The following is a 16,199-nucleotide window of genomic DNA, read 5'->3' as shown; positions in this document are numbered from 1 at the left end:
CACCACATTTGCTATGCGCCAGTCCTGCGGAACAGACCCTGTCTCTATAGAGTCCCTAAAAATAAGAAATAATGGTTTATCTATTACATTACTTAGTTCTCTTAGTACTCGTGGGTGTATGCCATCCGGACCCGGAGATTTATCTATTTTAATCTTATTTAGCCGGTTTCGCACCTCTTCTTGGGTTAGATTGGTGACCCTTAATATAGGGTTTTCATTGTTTCTTGGGATTTCACCTAGCATTTCATTTTCCACCGTGAATACCGTGGAGAAGAAGGTGTTTAATATGTTAGCTTTTTCCTCGTCATCTACAACCATTCTTTCCTCACTATTTTTTAAGGGGCCTACATTTTCATGTCCATGGACAGAACCAGCCGAAGTACCATTCATGACCACATGAGGGAGCCCGACAACCGAATTCACAACACAGGACGCTGCAACGTCACGGATTGTTGTCATTCTCGTTGCAAAGTTGCTGAGTGTGACGGAACCTTAAGAGTAGCTCAGGTGACTGATAACTACTTGAGTAATGAGGTTGTTGTGTACTCTGAAATCAGAGTTAAGTTTACACTTCCCACTTCCTTCAGCTCTTGCCAGGTGCCTAATTATTTGATTAGCTTCTCAAGACTGCTATCCATAAATAATCTACTATTACCAAGTTCAGTCCTGCAAATCCTAGATAATAAATGATACTTGGTTTACTCACAAATTATAGATAATCACTGTGAGGCCCAGTAGGGGAATGCTTTGCAATCAGCTTAATGTCATGGGACTTTTCTTGCAAATAAAGATTATTCAAAGCAGCCAACCTCCAAAATAAAGACTTAGGAAAACGACTTAGTATCTTATCTAAAATGCATTGTAATAAATATATTTGATTACTAAGGTAGATATTATGTGGCAGTATTATTATTATTGTCTAATTCTTAGACAGTTGAAACAGGCTATTTTTTACTTAAAATTATAACTAGATATCTTTATAAGTGAATTGCAAGCAATGTCAAGCTAATAACACAAAGATCAAATTGGCAAAAAATGCATTACTCCTTACCATAACATATTCATCTTCAATGTATAAATTCATAAACAGCAGGCAAAAGATTAGTACCCCAAGGACTGGCAATGCTGATCGTTTTCGAAAACATCTCATTTTATCCAGATATTTAGATTCAGTCGTTGTATGAATAAATACATATATTTCCTAACAGAAGACAAAACACATATTCATGGGATGTTTGGCTTTATCACTTGTTATCTTAGTAAAATATCTAACTATTAATCACAGAGGCAAGTTTAATTTTCAAGATGAGTGTTGCAATTTTATAACGTTAAAATAAACATACAGTATCGTGTTCCATATTTCCATTGTTATACACAAAATGTTGCATATAATGGGGAATACAAAATTGGTCACTTATGTATATACATTTTGCACTTATGAAGTTACAGGAAAGCAGCTATCTAGATAATAACAATACAATAACAGACAATGACTTCATTATTTATGTACACTAATATCTCCCACCACTCACCACTCCTTCAATCCCATCATGCAGTAAATGCTAACTCCATCACATAAATGTCAGTGTTGGTGTTGTGAAAAAATCTAGATAGGGACAAAAGCACGCACAACAGGGCAATAATGTAGGTAAAGGGGTAAAATGGGGATAACGCTCATGTGGAGAGGTGGTATAAAGGCACAATATTTAAAGAAGAATGGAAAACCATTGCTGCTGCCCCTTGGCTGGAGAGACGCAAACCTCCCGATGTGTATTTCCCAGAGTAGACAGTATCACAGTCAGGGGGCTGCGCTCCAGATAATAAGGAGTAATGGCATTTTAAACAAGTTTTAAAATAAGAACCAACACATTTTGGTGCCGGACTGATGCCTTTTTCAATATAAAAATAACACCAGATGCCCAAAATTACAATTGTGTTGATTGTTAATAAAAACCTTGATCTATTTGCCAAGGATCTTTTATTCCCACGGTGCAGCCTGCTGAAGATAACACTTCTTGTTCTGGCAAGTGTTGGTGTTGTGACTTACTACTTTCATGGAAGGCCTGAAAGCCTTATACCCAGTGCACTGTCTAGATCAATTTTTGTTTTAGCTTGTTTTCCAGTGTTTGATATGGAACAACATGGGCATCATTTTCAGGAGCTAAAAAGTTGATATCAGGGCAAGCATGGTTCTATTTTTCTTCTTACTGCTTTTGAGAATTAAATCTCCATAATAATTACTCTTAAATGCGAACATACAATCTGGTCTAACATACCAAATAAATAATACACTAGAAAGCACAACCTATAATGCTGCAGGTGATCCGAAGTAAGAATAATAATAATAATAATACATTTTATTTATATAGCGCCAACATATTCTGCAGCACTTTACATTATAGAGGGGACTTACAAAAGACATTACAACATAGCAATAAATAGAGATCAAAACAGAGACCAAGAGGAATGAGGGCCCTGCTCGCAAGCTTACAAACTATGAGGAAAAGGGGAGACACGAGAGGTGGATGGTAACAATTGCTTTCGTTGTTCGGACCAGCTATAGTGTAAGGATCCGGTGTTCATGTAAAGCTGCATGAACCAGTTAACTGCCTAAATATGTAACCATATAGACACAGAGGACTATAAGAAATAAAAACCTTATTAATTGGTTGCAACTTGTTTGGAGTTGATAGAAAAATTGTTTCCTAAGTATAAGTTTGACATCAGAATAAATTAATAAATTACTTTATCAATGCCAACAATGTCTTATTCTGGATAAAAATTAGTACATTTTGGTGATAACTTCTATTTACCAGGAATGTCCCATAATTTTTAGAGTTTCTCTTAAATTACAAAAAAACATGCCAATTTTTGTGGCTAAGAATAGTTAAAAATTATTTCTATGTCTAAACATTACTATTACATACCTGTCATCAGACATGGATGCGGCAAAAATATAGCATCTCTACGCACATTTCACAGCTGATCGTTGCCTGCTAAAAACGAACACCTGGAGGCCCTCATCATTAAACCATTGGTACCATGAGAGTTTGGCTGTGTGATTATATTCAGGTATGTTTTATTGGTAGGAAATCTAGTTTTAAAAAACAACCAGGCTTTAAAGGGAGAGATCTAACTTTGCCGATGCACCCTAGCTGGCTTTCTCCCTCTCCAATCCAGTTAATTGACAGATCTCACCCTATGTACCCAAAAAAACCTGTTAGACCTAATCTCAGGAATTTAAACATGCATACTATTCAACATAGAAAGAGGAATATATTTTAGAAACACTAGATGGCAGAATACTCAAGCTATTAAAATAAAGTATTGCTCTATATCTAGTCATATCATTATTTTCCAGCAGATATGTTTTAAACATTTTGATTAAAGTTATTATTCAGCATTTTAAAATTGATGCCATATACTTGGGAATGGCCATCAATATTTCATTGGTGAGGGTCCAACTCTCAGCCAATCAGCTGTGTGAAGGTTTTGTGACGATTGCACAAGTGCTGTAGACTCCTCAATATTAACACTGGCTTGTGGACTGTTTGATACTTACCTACTCTGTCCTTATCAGAGCAGCAGTGCAAGGTATTGTTCTCTACAAAGTGTCCCTGATGATAAGTATTAGATAATGAAATAATAAAGTGCAACTGGGAGGTTTAAATAGGACTTCTCAAGCCCTCATTGGCCACTGAATCCTACACTAATCTGCTGACATATCCCAGCTAATGGCCAGTTAGCAAGAACTAATTACTAAATAGTTTGAAAATCACGCTAGTTCCACTCTAGAAAAACACTGAAGAGGTCATCATCGTCACCTCTTCCGTTGCTGCACTGCTCAATTGTCAGTCCAGATAATTGGAATATAATGGACTACTCATACGGCTCAACTTTTGATTAGCCGATCTCTTGTGAGCGTCAGTCCGCAATTATCAAGTTAAACCAAATTAATTTAAGTTATTTAAGTGATAAATATTCATTAGGTAAAAACTCTTCTAATAGGGGAAAATCAAATAAGCCTAATATTTCCTAGTTTTAAATCTGCAGTATTTGATTATAACTAGTGATGAGCGAGTGTACTTGTTGCTCAGGTTTTCCCGAGCACACACGGGTGGTCTCCAAGTGTTTGTGACTGCTCGGAGATTTAGTTTTCGTCATCTCAGCTGCATAATTTACAGCTGCTCCACAGCTTGAATACATGTGGGGATTCCCTAGCAACCAGACAACCCCCACATGTACTCAGGTTGGCTAGCAGCTGTAAATCATGCACCTGCGTCAACAGAAACTAAATCTCCAACCACTTACCAATACTTGGAGACCACCTGAGCATGCTCGGGAAAACCAAAATCACTAATTATAACTTATCAGGAATAACCAGACTTGTTCTCTGGTGCATGAGAAGGGATGGTGCAAAATTTTGGAAGAGAGAGGAAGGTTTCTTGGATGAGGTCCAATAAAATACTTGCTCTTATATTTTTACGTTCTTAGGCTAAGTTCACATTAGCATTTATGTGCGCAGCATATCATCTGCATGTGCAGACGCATGCCACAACACATGCAAACACATGTTTACGCCATATTTTTTATCCGCATGATCTTATGCATGACCGCCAAAAAAGCGCTGCGTGAGAATTAGTTTGTATGCGTTTTTGCATGCGTTTGTGTTGTTTATGTGCATGGTCTTTTCCAATGGGCATGGCTTCTGGGATTTCCATATATAGATCCTGCATAAATGAAATCCTCTTCTTTTGATGCTGTATCCTGCTGCAAGATGGATCTTAGCGTGGAGAGCTTCAGTCTGAATATGGATTTATCATTGAAATTGGCTTTTGCTTTTGCTGTGGCTTGTGAGACAGAAAGGAGAAGAGAAAGATGGAGAAGACGTCGTCATCGCTATTGGCAACACCCCATTGTTGAAGTCTGAGTGAGCCATGGAACCTACCACTTATTGTACACCGTTATTCGTGAAAACCCACAAAAAAAATTTTGAATACAAAAGGATGTCTGAACAGAGCTTCGATGAATTGCTGCATCGTGTGCGAGGATCCATCACCAGGCAGGACACGCAACAACATAGAGCAATTCCTAGGAACGTCTGTTGGTGACCATAAGGTACGTAATTTAGAAAAAGAAACGCCTGTCATCAATATTCTTGTTATAAAAGCCATGTACAGATTTTTCCCCCCAATTTCTTTTCCACAGATTCCTGGCTACCGGAGAGACCTTAAGATCTTTGCATTTTTAATTTTGGATTGTCTACCATTTCTGGGATTATTGGAGACCCCTGTCATGCATTGTGTGATGTTCTGGTTGCAGAATTCCTCCCCCAACCCACAACTGAACTCTGGCTGAAAAATGCAGAAAAATTCAAGGAAATTTGTAAATTTCCAAACTGTGTGGGGCTTTGGACAGCAAACACATTCGGATTCTAAAACCTGGTGGAAGTGGATCCGAGTACTTCAGTTATAAAAAATACTTTTCCATTGTCTCATGGCGATTGTGGATGTTGAATGTCGATTTGTCGCTTCTGACATTGGCTCATTTAGATGAAGAAATGACTCACAGACTTTCAAAAACTCTGACATGGGACAATGTTTGTATGCTAATAATTTTAATTTTCCACCGTCACAACTTCTTCCGAACGCTGAAAGACCACAAATGCCATTTGTTGTTGGGGATGAGGTGTTTCAAATGTGTGCCAACCTCATAAAACCATACTCAAGTTGGGACTTGAAGCACACCAAAAGGATTTCCAACTACAGACTGACAATGGTACAAAAAACTGCGGAGTGTGCCTATGGTTTGCTGGCAGCTAAATGGCGCATTTTTGGGAACACCAGTCAATCTTAAAATAGAGACAGTTGTTGAGGTTGTGAAAGCATGTGTTGTTCTCCATAATTACATCCTGGCAAAAAAGCAACCCCACTTCGAACGTGAGGAACCTGTTAATACCACATTGGCAGATTATCATGATCACCCTCTGAGGACTACAGTGGAAGTTGCCCAAATGAGGGATAAATTGGCTGCCTTCTTTGTCTCTGATATTAAATGTGTGCCATGGCAAGATCAAATGGTTCAAAATGTACCTGTAATGTTATGAACCTGTACTTTTTTCTGACTGTAATATTAACACCTTGAATGTAACTTTAATAATAAACACCTTAACTGTAACACCGTTTCATACTTCACTCAACAATACACACATGTTTAAATAAAGCGATAAATACTTCACTCAACAATACACTCAACAATACACACATGTTTAAATAAAGAGCTAAAGAAAACACAGTGAGACAGTGTTAGGGCTAGCGGAACGCACCAAATTATAAGAGAGAATGGTATAAGGTGTGTTCGCCGCCCGGGGTCCACCGTGCAGAGATGGAACCTGCTGCTGAATAATGACAAACTGTATGGCGGTACAATGTGGATCCACACACGGGTTAACTTCACCCTGTGTGAAGGAAGCAAACCCTGTTGCGTCACAGCGGCGCGGTACCTCACCAAGAGCGCAAGTACGGAGTCTCAGGACTCTATCCCAAGACACAGGGTTAGAGTACGTTCAGAGGGGGGGTGTCGGTCTGTGTTGGTAAGGCTGGAGTGGCTGGGGAAGTGGAAGTGGCAGAAATTGGAGGATCGGGTCAAAAACATTGGCAGAGGACACATTGGGGGAAGAGGACACATTAGGAGTGGAAAACAAGTTGGAACAGATTGACATATTGGATGGGAAAGAACCAAGGGAAGGTGTAGACAGACTTGAAAAAAGGCACATTCGAAGTTGAGGGTGGAAAGGTGGGCAATGTTTTTGGCAGTTTTACGTTTCCTGGACTTGGTTTTCCTCTGCCTTTTCCTTTCTGTGGCTGCGTGGTGGGAGTGGAAGTCTGGTCTGCTGCACTCGGCTGCATGGTAGAAGTGGAAGGCTGGGCTGCTGCACTCGGCTGCAAGGTGTAGCTTGGTACTGGTGGAACAGTCCTAATGTCCAGCAGTGGTTGTGGTGGTGGTGTATAGTGCCATTGATACTGTCCTGGAGCTTCTTGTCCTGTGGGGAACAAACTTTGTGCCTGCTGCTGATATCGAGACCACTGCATGGCCTCAGTGTAAGCATCCTGACAGGCCTTCATCATATAGAGCTGGAGATTAGGACGAATGTTTTCCATCACGCCCCGTTTTATAGAGGAAAAATAATGTTGCGTCGGTCTATTAAGGTCGGCTTTCAGGCGGTCCAGGCGTCTGTGGATGTCCTGTAAAAGCTTGTTCACCTGAGTGAACTCACTATCCAGTCTTTCTACCACCGCCTTCATCCCAGCCTGGAAGACCGAGCTTAAATAAATAAACTCAGGCATGACTGACCTGTCCCAGGCCCTCTGCCGCTGGCGAGCAGACCCAAGTAAAGTAGTGGCAGAGGGCTGGGAGAGTGGAAAACCAGATAGACCGGCTTCCTGTTCCCCAGCCTGTGAAACCTGGCTTGTTGCCCCATCGCTGGTGGATGATAGGGACTGGGCCTGTTCATTGGCTGGTCGATGATGCGCCGCTCCAACAGAGGCGATCCAGGTTCTGTGGTGCTGCACCAGGTTCTGTGTGGAAAATAAATTATTATTATTATTTATTGTTATAGCGCCATTTATTCCATGGCGCTTTACATGTGAGGAGGGGTATACATAATGAAAACAAGTACAATAATCTTAAAAAATACAAATCATAACTGGTACAGGAGGAGAGAGGACCCTGCCCGCAAAGGCTCACAATCTACAAGGGATGGGTGAGAATACAGTAGGCAAGGGTAGAACTGGTCATGCAGCGGTTTGGTCGATCGGTGGTTACTGCAGGTTGTAGGCTTGTCAGAAGAGGTGGGTCTTCAGGCTCTTTTTGAAGGTTTCGATGGTAGGTGAGAGTCTGATATGTTGTGGTAGAGAGTTCCAGAGTAAGGGTGATGCGCGAGAGAAATGTATGTGATTGTGGGAAGAAGAGATAAGAGGGGAATAGAGAAGGAGATCTTGTGAGGATCGGAGGTTGCGTGCAGGAAAGTACCGGGAGACGAGGTCACAGATGTATGGAGGAGACAGGTTGTGGATGGCTTTGTATGTCATGGTTAGGGTTTTGTACTGGAGTCTCTGGGCAATGGGGAACCAGTGAAGGGATTGACAGAGGGGAGAAGCTGGGGAATAGCGGGGGGGCAGGTGGATTAGTCGGGCAGCAGAGTTTAGAATAGATTGGAGGGGTGCAAGAGTGTTCGAGGGGAGGCCACAGAGCAGGAGGTTGCAGTAGTCAAGGCGAGAGATAATGAGGGCATGGACTAGGGTTTTTGCAGATTCTTGGTTGAGGACTGAACGGATTTGTGAAATATTTTTGAGTTGAAGTCGACAGGAAGTGGAAAGGGCTTGGATATGTGGTTTGAAGGAGAGATCAGCATCAATGATTACCCCGAGGCAGCGAGCTTGTGGGACTGGGGAGAGTGGGCAGCCATTTACTGTAATGGATAGGTTCGTTGGGGGGGGGTCACATGAGATGGGGAAAGATGATGAATTCTGTTTTCTCCATGTTGGGTTTCAGATATCTAGCGGAGAAGAAGGATGAAATAGTGGACAGACATTGAGGGATTCTGTTTAGTAGGGAGGTGATATCTGGTCCAGAGATGTAGATCTGTGTGTCATCAGCATAGAGATGATACTGAAAGCCATGAGATTATATGAGCTGTCCCAGGCCAAAGGTGTAAATGGAGAAGAGCAGGGGCCCTAGGACTGAACCTTGTGGGACTCCGACAGATAGGGGACGAGGTGAGGAGGTGGTGTGTGAGTGGGAGACGCTGAATGTCCGGTCTGTTAGGTATGCTGAGATCCAGGATAGTGCCAAGTCTGTGAGTGATGCCAAGGGATGAGAGGGTCTGTAATAATAGGGAATGGTCCACTGTGTCAAAGGCAGCTGACAGGTCCAGGAGGAGGAGGACAGAGTAGTGTTGCTTGCTCTTGGCGGTTAAGAGGTCATTGGTGACCGTAGTAAGGGCAGTTTCAGTGGAATGGTGTGACCGGAAGCCAGATTGTAAGCGGTCAAAGAGGGAGCAAGAAGAGAGATGGGAGGACAGTTCAAGGTAGATGTGTGTCACGATATTGTATGAAACATCATATAAGTTTAGTTTCTCTTGTTAGCCATGCTGTGGGCTAAAAAGCCCCTCCCCCTTCCCTTTCACTCAGCCAAGAGCTCTCCTTTTCAAGGTATGGGGGAAGAGAGATTTTATTACCTCTAGCTCTGAGAGCAAAGGAATTTACGACCGCTAGTGAAGGCTCAAACTCTGTCCAGCTAGAACTGGATTACCAGAATCCCTGAGGTCTTTGTTCTGTTATTGTAAGATATTAGGCAAACGATTTAAGCTAGAAATAGGAAAAATATATATTCTTTACGTCCCTCGGCGGATCTATCCGCCACTCTAAACATGAGATTCTAACTCCATCAGGTAAAAAAGTAGGGATTTCTCTGTAATGACGCATCACCCATATGACATATTTGATCTCATTAGAATGCCAATGTTAATACGAGATGAATGCTGGGTTTGTTATGACCATGACATGTTCTGGAGCGGAGTTATAGAAATTAGACAAATTTAAGGTTGAATTACTAAGACTGAAGAAAGAGGAGGGCGATCTTAACTCAGCCCTTTCTGTGATGTCACCAAGCTGAGCTATAAGTTTGTTGGCCAGATCCCAGCAGTCAGTCTGCTGTTGGAAGAACATGTGAGGCTGATCTGAAGAGCTGTTCTAATGCACTGGGACAGATGGAAACCCCCCACCAGCATGGTTTTTGCCTGAACTGATATGAACTGAGAACATGTGAGTTGTACCTTTTCTTATGTAATCCCTGTTTATTTTATAATTATCTTGTACATATTTTCAATTCTCATATTGTAACATCTTTATATGACCTTTTATAAACACTGCCTGAAACGTTTGACGGAGTATAATATTTAATACTAAAGTCGTTCTCCTGTTCTAAAACGTACCCTGTCTTCTGAAGGGAATTACGCTGTTTTGGGTTAGCTTCGGACCCGTTTAATCGAAGCTGGTGGCACCATACGTTTTGTACTGGGTAGTTAAGTGTTGTTGTAGTGACTGCGGCGTTGATAATTATTGTTCCTGCCTGAGCGGGAGTAGTTTATCGCCTCGCTGCAGCGTGTCCAATAGCCAGTACATAGCAGGCAGCCTTTCTGGCGACTAAGTACCCCAGGTGCAGTACCTCATCTGACCTGAGAGTAAGGGGGCGCCAGAGAGCTGCAAGTTTTAAGTGGAACTGTAAGCGGAATATACATAAATCCCTGCAGTTCGTGGTATATTGAAGAGCAGTGGGATACCTAAAATAAGCCCCTGCTGTAAACTAAGAGGTCAATAACCTTGTGTGTGTTTTTTCATCACATTGTGGAGTGGAGGGATAACTAAGATAAGCCCCCTGCACATGTGATAGCCGTCTGTTGGCCTAAAGTCACCCCGTCCGTGACGTAGGGGTGACGGTCACGGTGTGAATCGTGACAAAGTTTTGTTCCAGTAGCTTGGAGGCATAGGGGAGAAGTGATATAGGGCGATAGCTAGATACAGAGGATGGGTCAAGAGCGGGCTTTTTGAGGATAGGTGTGATGGAGGCATGTTTAAAGCTTGAGGGGAAAACACCAGTTGTTAGTGATAGGTTGAAGAGATGGGTTAAGGTTGGGATGAAGACTGGTAAGGTTTGGGATGAAGTGGGATGGGATCGGGTCAAGTGCACAGGTGGTGAGATGTGATCTTGAGAGTAGAGTGGAGAGTCGATCTTCTGTAATGGTGGAGAAGTTGGTTTTGGAGGTGGAGAGCTGGGATGTCGGGAAATGAAAAACATTAGTAAAAAAATTAAAAGTTTAAATAATAGTAAGACAACAGAAAAGATACTCATGTTCGCTGAGCAAGCAAGAGCAGGCCTCAGAAAAAAAAGCCGCTGATGGTACTTATATTTTTGGACTTTTTGAGCAGCACCACTTCGAACCCGAATCTCCTCTCTCATGTCCTTTTTGAAGCGATTCTTCATTGAACGCCAACCAACTTTTACTCTTCACTGTGAAAGGGGAAGAAAAAAAAATATTGAAAAAGACTCCAACATTTACAGCAAAACCAACACGTAAAAGACCACAATTCTTACGAAAATTCTTTCTGACTTGTGGCCTTGCATGGTCCCAATCATCCAACAGTGATCTGGCCACTTCTTCCCAGAGTCATCCGATAAATACTGAGTTGGAATGATTCCGATCACGGGGGTCTCACAACGCTGCTCGCTCTTGCCCAGCTTGAATAAGGACGTCATTATCGATATCCGGTTGTCCTTCCTCACATTGTGGAACCTATAGATGAAATATAAGGCCGACGGCCTTGGGAAGAATAATTTCCACTCGACTGCTCCTGTTTTTTTGCTCTCGAAGGTACCTGTAAAGAAAATATATGATTTAACACGTGTAGTATTGACAGTCAATACATAACAATCAACAAATCAAATGTGATTACATATTCAGTGTCATGTCCACTTTCGGAAGCTTTAATGGAGGACATGTTGGAAGAGCAGGCAGCAGTCAAATGAAACACTAGAGAAAAGAACAGATAAGAAAAATTTAACTTGTTAAGAGCCAAACACAATGTAGCACAAAAAAAAAACATTGGACACCAATACTTAAATTACAGGTAGTAGTCCAATAGCACAGCAGTCAGGCGGCACCAGGACGGCAGCAGCACAGGGTGACAGCAGCACCAAGACGTTAGCAGCAGCAGGATGGCAGCAGCACAAGGACGGCAGCAGCAAACTGTTCTAATTTTTTTTCTTTTCTTTGTAGACTGAGTACACAGGACGGCAGCAACAGGACCGGAGCAGCAAACAGTCTACAAGGGACCTGAAAAAAAATAGTACAGAGTACAGACTGCAAAAAGAAAAAGACATTTTCAAAGCTTCTATACTTAAATCCAGCAGCACCAGGACGGCAGCACCAGAAAGGCAGCAGCGCCAGGATGGTGGCAGCCAGAGGCGTAGCTAGGGTTTTGGTTCGGGGGGGCGAAGCTTCTGAGTGGGCCCGTAACCAGGTAACCTTGATTACAACTCGATTACGCACCCTAATAGTGGAGAAGAACCTCAGCAGATGACCACGCTCTTAATGAAGATAATCTCTATATAAAGGCCAATATTGATATTACCGCCATATGGTTAGGGGTAGATACCAGCCCTACAGAACATATAAGACAACACAGCACAGTTACAGATAATGACTTACCGCTGACGTCCTTTCTGATGGAATTGTTCACTTTTCCCGTCTTTTCCATCTGGCCCAGACCGACATGACAACTACTCCCAGTCACTACTTGGCTGCAGAAAATACAACAAAAACATGCTTCACTTCTCATATTCCAGCCCCATCACATCTATTCCCAACCTGCACAAACTCCTCATCCTACTGATACCCCAATACTGAGCCGTTGCTGCTGTGTTTGTTCCTATTACTACACCTGCTGTGTGGTTCTCTGTGCCCTCTAAATTCTAAAGCACCCCTCTATAATATAGTAATGCCAGGTGCAAATGCCCTAGAAAACAGTGTCCATATTTTGCCCCCTAGTAAGTAATTGCCATGTGTGCCCCTTTGACAGTCACAGAAACCTGAGTTCCCCTATAACAATAAGTGCCCACTTTACATTTAATAACGTCCAGGGTCTCCCCCTGTACAGCTCCCTTATACGCAGCATGATGCTCTCTTATACGCAGTATAATACCCCGTCACCGTATAGTACCACCCACATAGTATACTGACCTCTAAGTAGCCTCCAAACTGTTTGATGACTCCAACACTGTATGATGGCCCTTTCACTGTAATCCCCACACTGTATGATGGCCCTCTCACTGTAATCTCCACACTGTTGATGCCCCTCTAGATAGCCTCCATATAGTATAATGCACCAAATAGTCCTCAATATAGTATAATGCACCAGATAGTCCTCAATATAGTATAATGCACCAGATAGTCCTCAATATAGTATAATGCACTCCCCATGGGCCTACTCTGTATTGTATAATGCACCCCCCATAGGCAGACTCTAGCACAAGGGAGCACCCGTAGGCAGACTCTGTAGTATAAGGCAACACCCCCATAGGCAGACCCTGTACTATAAGGCAGCACCCATATAGGCAACACCCCCATAGGCAGACCCTGTAGTATGACAGCACCCCTATTGGCAGATCCTGTAGTATAAAGCAGCATCCCCATAGGCAGACCCTGTAGTATAAGGCAGCATCCTCATAGGCAGACCCTGTAGTATAAGGCTGCACCCCCATAGGCAGACCCTGTACTATAAGGCAGCACCCCTATAGGCAGACCCTGTACTATAAGGCAGCACCCCTATAGGCAGACCCTGTAGAATAAGACAGCACCCCCATAGGCAGACCCTGTGCTATAAGGCAGCACCGCTATAGGCAGACCCTGTACTATAAGGCAGCACCCCGTAGGCAGACCCTGTAGTATAAGGCAGACCCCCCATTGGCAGACCCTGTAGTATAAGGTAGACCCCATATAGGCAGACCCTGTAGTATAAGACAGTACCCCCATAGGCAGATCCTGTAGTATAAGACAGCACACCCCATAGGCAGACTGTAGTATAAGGCAGACCTCCCCATAGGCAAACCCTGTAGTATAAGACAGACCCCCCCCCCATAGGCAGACCCTGTAGTATTAGGGAGACCCCCCATAGGCAGACCCTGTAGGATAAGACAGACCCCCATAGGCAGAACCTGTAGTATTAGGCAGACCCCCCATAGGCAGATCCTGTAGTATTAGGCAGACCCTGTAGTATAAGACAGACCCCCCCCATAGGCAGACCCTGAAGTATTAGGCAGACCCTGTAGGATAAGACAGACCCCCCATAGGCAGACCCTGTAGCATTAGGCAGACCCCCATAGGCAGATCCTGTAGTATAAGGCAGACCCCCATAGGCAAGGCAGACCCTGTAGTATTAGGCAGCACCCCATAAAAAAAATTACTAAATACTCACCTCTCTTCTTCCTGGTTCCTGCGCTGCTCTGAGTGCCCGCTCATCTCCTGACAGAGGGCGCCGGGCTGTGATGTCATCGTGTCCGCTGTCAGCATCACCGATGTCAGACGCTGACAGGAAGATGATGGAAGGAGTGCAGCACAGTGCTCCATCCCTCATCATTGCGGTCAGCTGTATCGGCTAAATGCTGGTGCAGCTGACCTTGCGATGACAGGCAGGGGGCCCACTGCTTGCACTTGGGCCCCCCGCCTGCTTAGGGGCCCCATAGCGGCTGGCTGCAGAGCACTAGCAGCACTGGCAGCAGCACTAGGATGGCAGCAACAGGATGGCAGCAGCACCAGGACGGCAGCAGTCTACAAAGGAAAAGAAAAAACATTAGTGCAGAGTACACAGGAGGGCAGCAACAGGACTGGAGCAGCAAACAGTCTTCAAGGGACCTGAAAAAAAAATAGTACGGAGTACAGACTGCAAAGAGAAACAGACATTTTGAAAGCTTCCATACTTAGATCCAGCACCACTAGGATGGCAGCACCAAAAAAGGTGGCAGCACTAGGATGGCAGAAACAGGACAGCAGCAACAGGACCGGAGCAGCAAACAGTCTGCAAGGAACAGAAAAAAATTACTACAGAGTACAGACTGCAAAAACAAACAGACATTTTCAAACCTTCTATACTTACATCCAGAGTCTTGTCCTGAGTCTTGTGCTTCCATCCAGAGTCTTGAGAGTAATGGATTACCTGTCTCCAGAACACCTTTTATATATCAGTGATTTTGTAGGTATTGACATCATTTCCTGGACATGATTAGTGTGAAGTACGCATTGCGTATCAAATGCATGCGTACGCATGTCCTTGCTTACCAATGCATTCCCATAGACAGTAATGTGTTTTTTTACGCAATCGTCCGCATGTGGACAACTGCGCAATATTTGCCACCTCAAAAAATGCAACATGTTGCATTCGCCTGACACCGCCGCACACCGAGTAACGAAGCATGCATACGCATGCATGTAAATGCATGTCCCTGCGTATACCATGTTAAATATATGTACGCATGATGCATGCAGATCTATGCGGATCATACGCTGCGCACAGATACGCTAATGTGAACCCAGCCTTAAAGAGGTATGAATTACTATGTTATTGATGACCTATTTATGTGATAGGTCATCAATAGTGGAATGATAGGGTTCTGACACCTGACATCCCTTACTATTCAGCTGCTACTACCTGTGGCAGTGGTCGGATGTTAACAGCGTACACACTGAGACAACACTGCTCTGTCACACTATTTAGAGGTGGCTGATGGGTACTACAGATCAGCTGGATTTCAAGCTGAGAGGTATAATTAATGCTTCTTTGGACAAAAAAAGTTTTAAGTAGAGATGAGAAAAATCATTTTGGATTGGTCTGGAAAATATAAATCTGACTGAATTTATTCAACATGAATAGAGAGTTCTAGAAAGCCCAAAATTGCTGTGAAAAGATGTGTAAGGCTAAATATCGTTGCTTTTTGTGATGTAGCAACGATATCGTTAAGGAAATCGTTCTGTGTGACAGCGACCAACGATCAGGCCCCTGCTGGGAGATCGTTGGTCGCTGAGGAAAGTCCAGAACTTTATTTCGTCGCTGGATCTCCCGCTGACATCGCTGGATCGGCGTGTGTGACACCGATCCAGCGATGTCTTCCCTGGTAACCAGGGTAAACATCGGGTTACTAAGCGCAGGGCCGCGCTTAGTAACCCGATGTTTACCCTGGTTACCAGCGTAAAAGTAAAAAAACAAACACTACATACTTACCTACTGCTGTCTGTCCCCGGCGCTCAGCTTCTCTGCACTCCTCCTGCACTGGCTGTGAGCGTCGGTAAGCCGGAAAGCAGAGCGGTGACATCACCGCTCTGCTTTCCGGCCGCTGTGCTCACAGTTAGCGCAGGAGGAGTGCAGAGAAGCTGAGCGCCGGGGACAGACAGCGGTAGGTAAGTATGTAGTGTTTGTTTTTTTTACTTTTACGCTGGTAACCAGGGTAAACATCGGGTTACTAAGCGCGGCCCAGCGCTTAGTAACCCGATGTTTACCCTGGTTACCCGGGGACCGCGGGATCGTTGGTCGCTGGAGAGCTGTCTGTGTGACAGCTCTCCAGCGACCAAACAGCGACGCTGCAGCGAT

The 16,199-nt window shown here is 43.6% G+C and overlaps 1 protein-coding gene across 1 annotated transcript in view; it reads right to left on the bottom strand.

Moving 5' to 3' along the window:
• Positions 1-16,199, bottom strand: part of MGAT4C (MGAT4 family member C) — a 272,378-nt gene that overhangs the window by 15,087 nt on the left and 241,092 nt on the right. The window contains exon 3 of the mRNA XM_069764395.1: positions 1,052-1,201. Coding sequence (XP_069620496.1) covers positions 1,052-1,150 — 99 coding nt within the window. The 5' untranslated portion in view covers positions 1,151-1,201. The remainder of the gene's footprint in view (positions 1-1,051; positions 1,202-16,199) is intronic.

This window comes from Ranitomeya imitator, chromosome 4, assembly GCF_032444005.1.
Source record: "Ranitomeya imitator isolate aRanImi1 chromosome 4, aRanImi1.pri, whole genome shotgun sequence".
NCBI classification, from domain to species: Eukaryota; Metazoa; Chordata; class Amphibia; order Anura; family Dendrobatidae; genus Ranitomeya; species Ranitomeya imitator.
The sequence above is the reverse complement of the archived record's forward strand: the minus strand, read 5'-3'. Positions and strand labels throughout refer to the sequence as shown.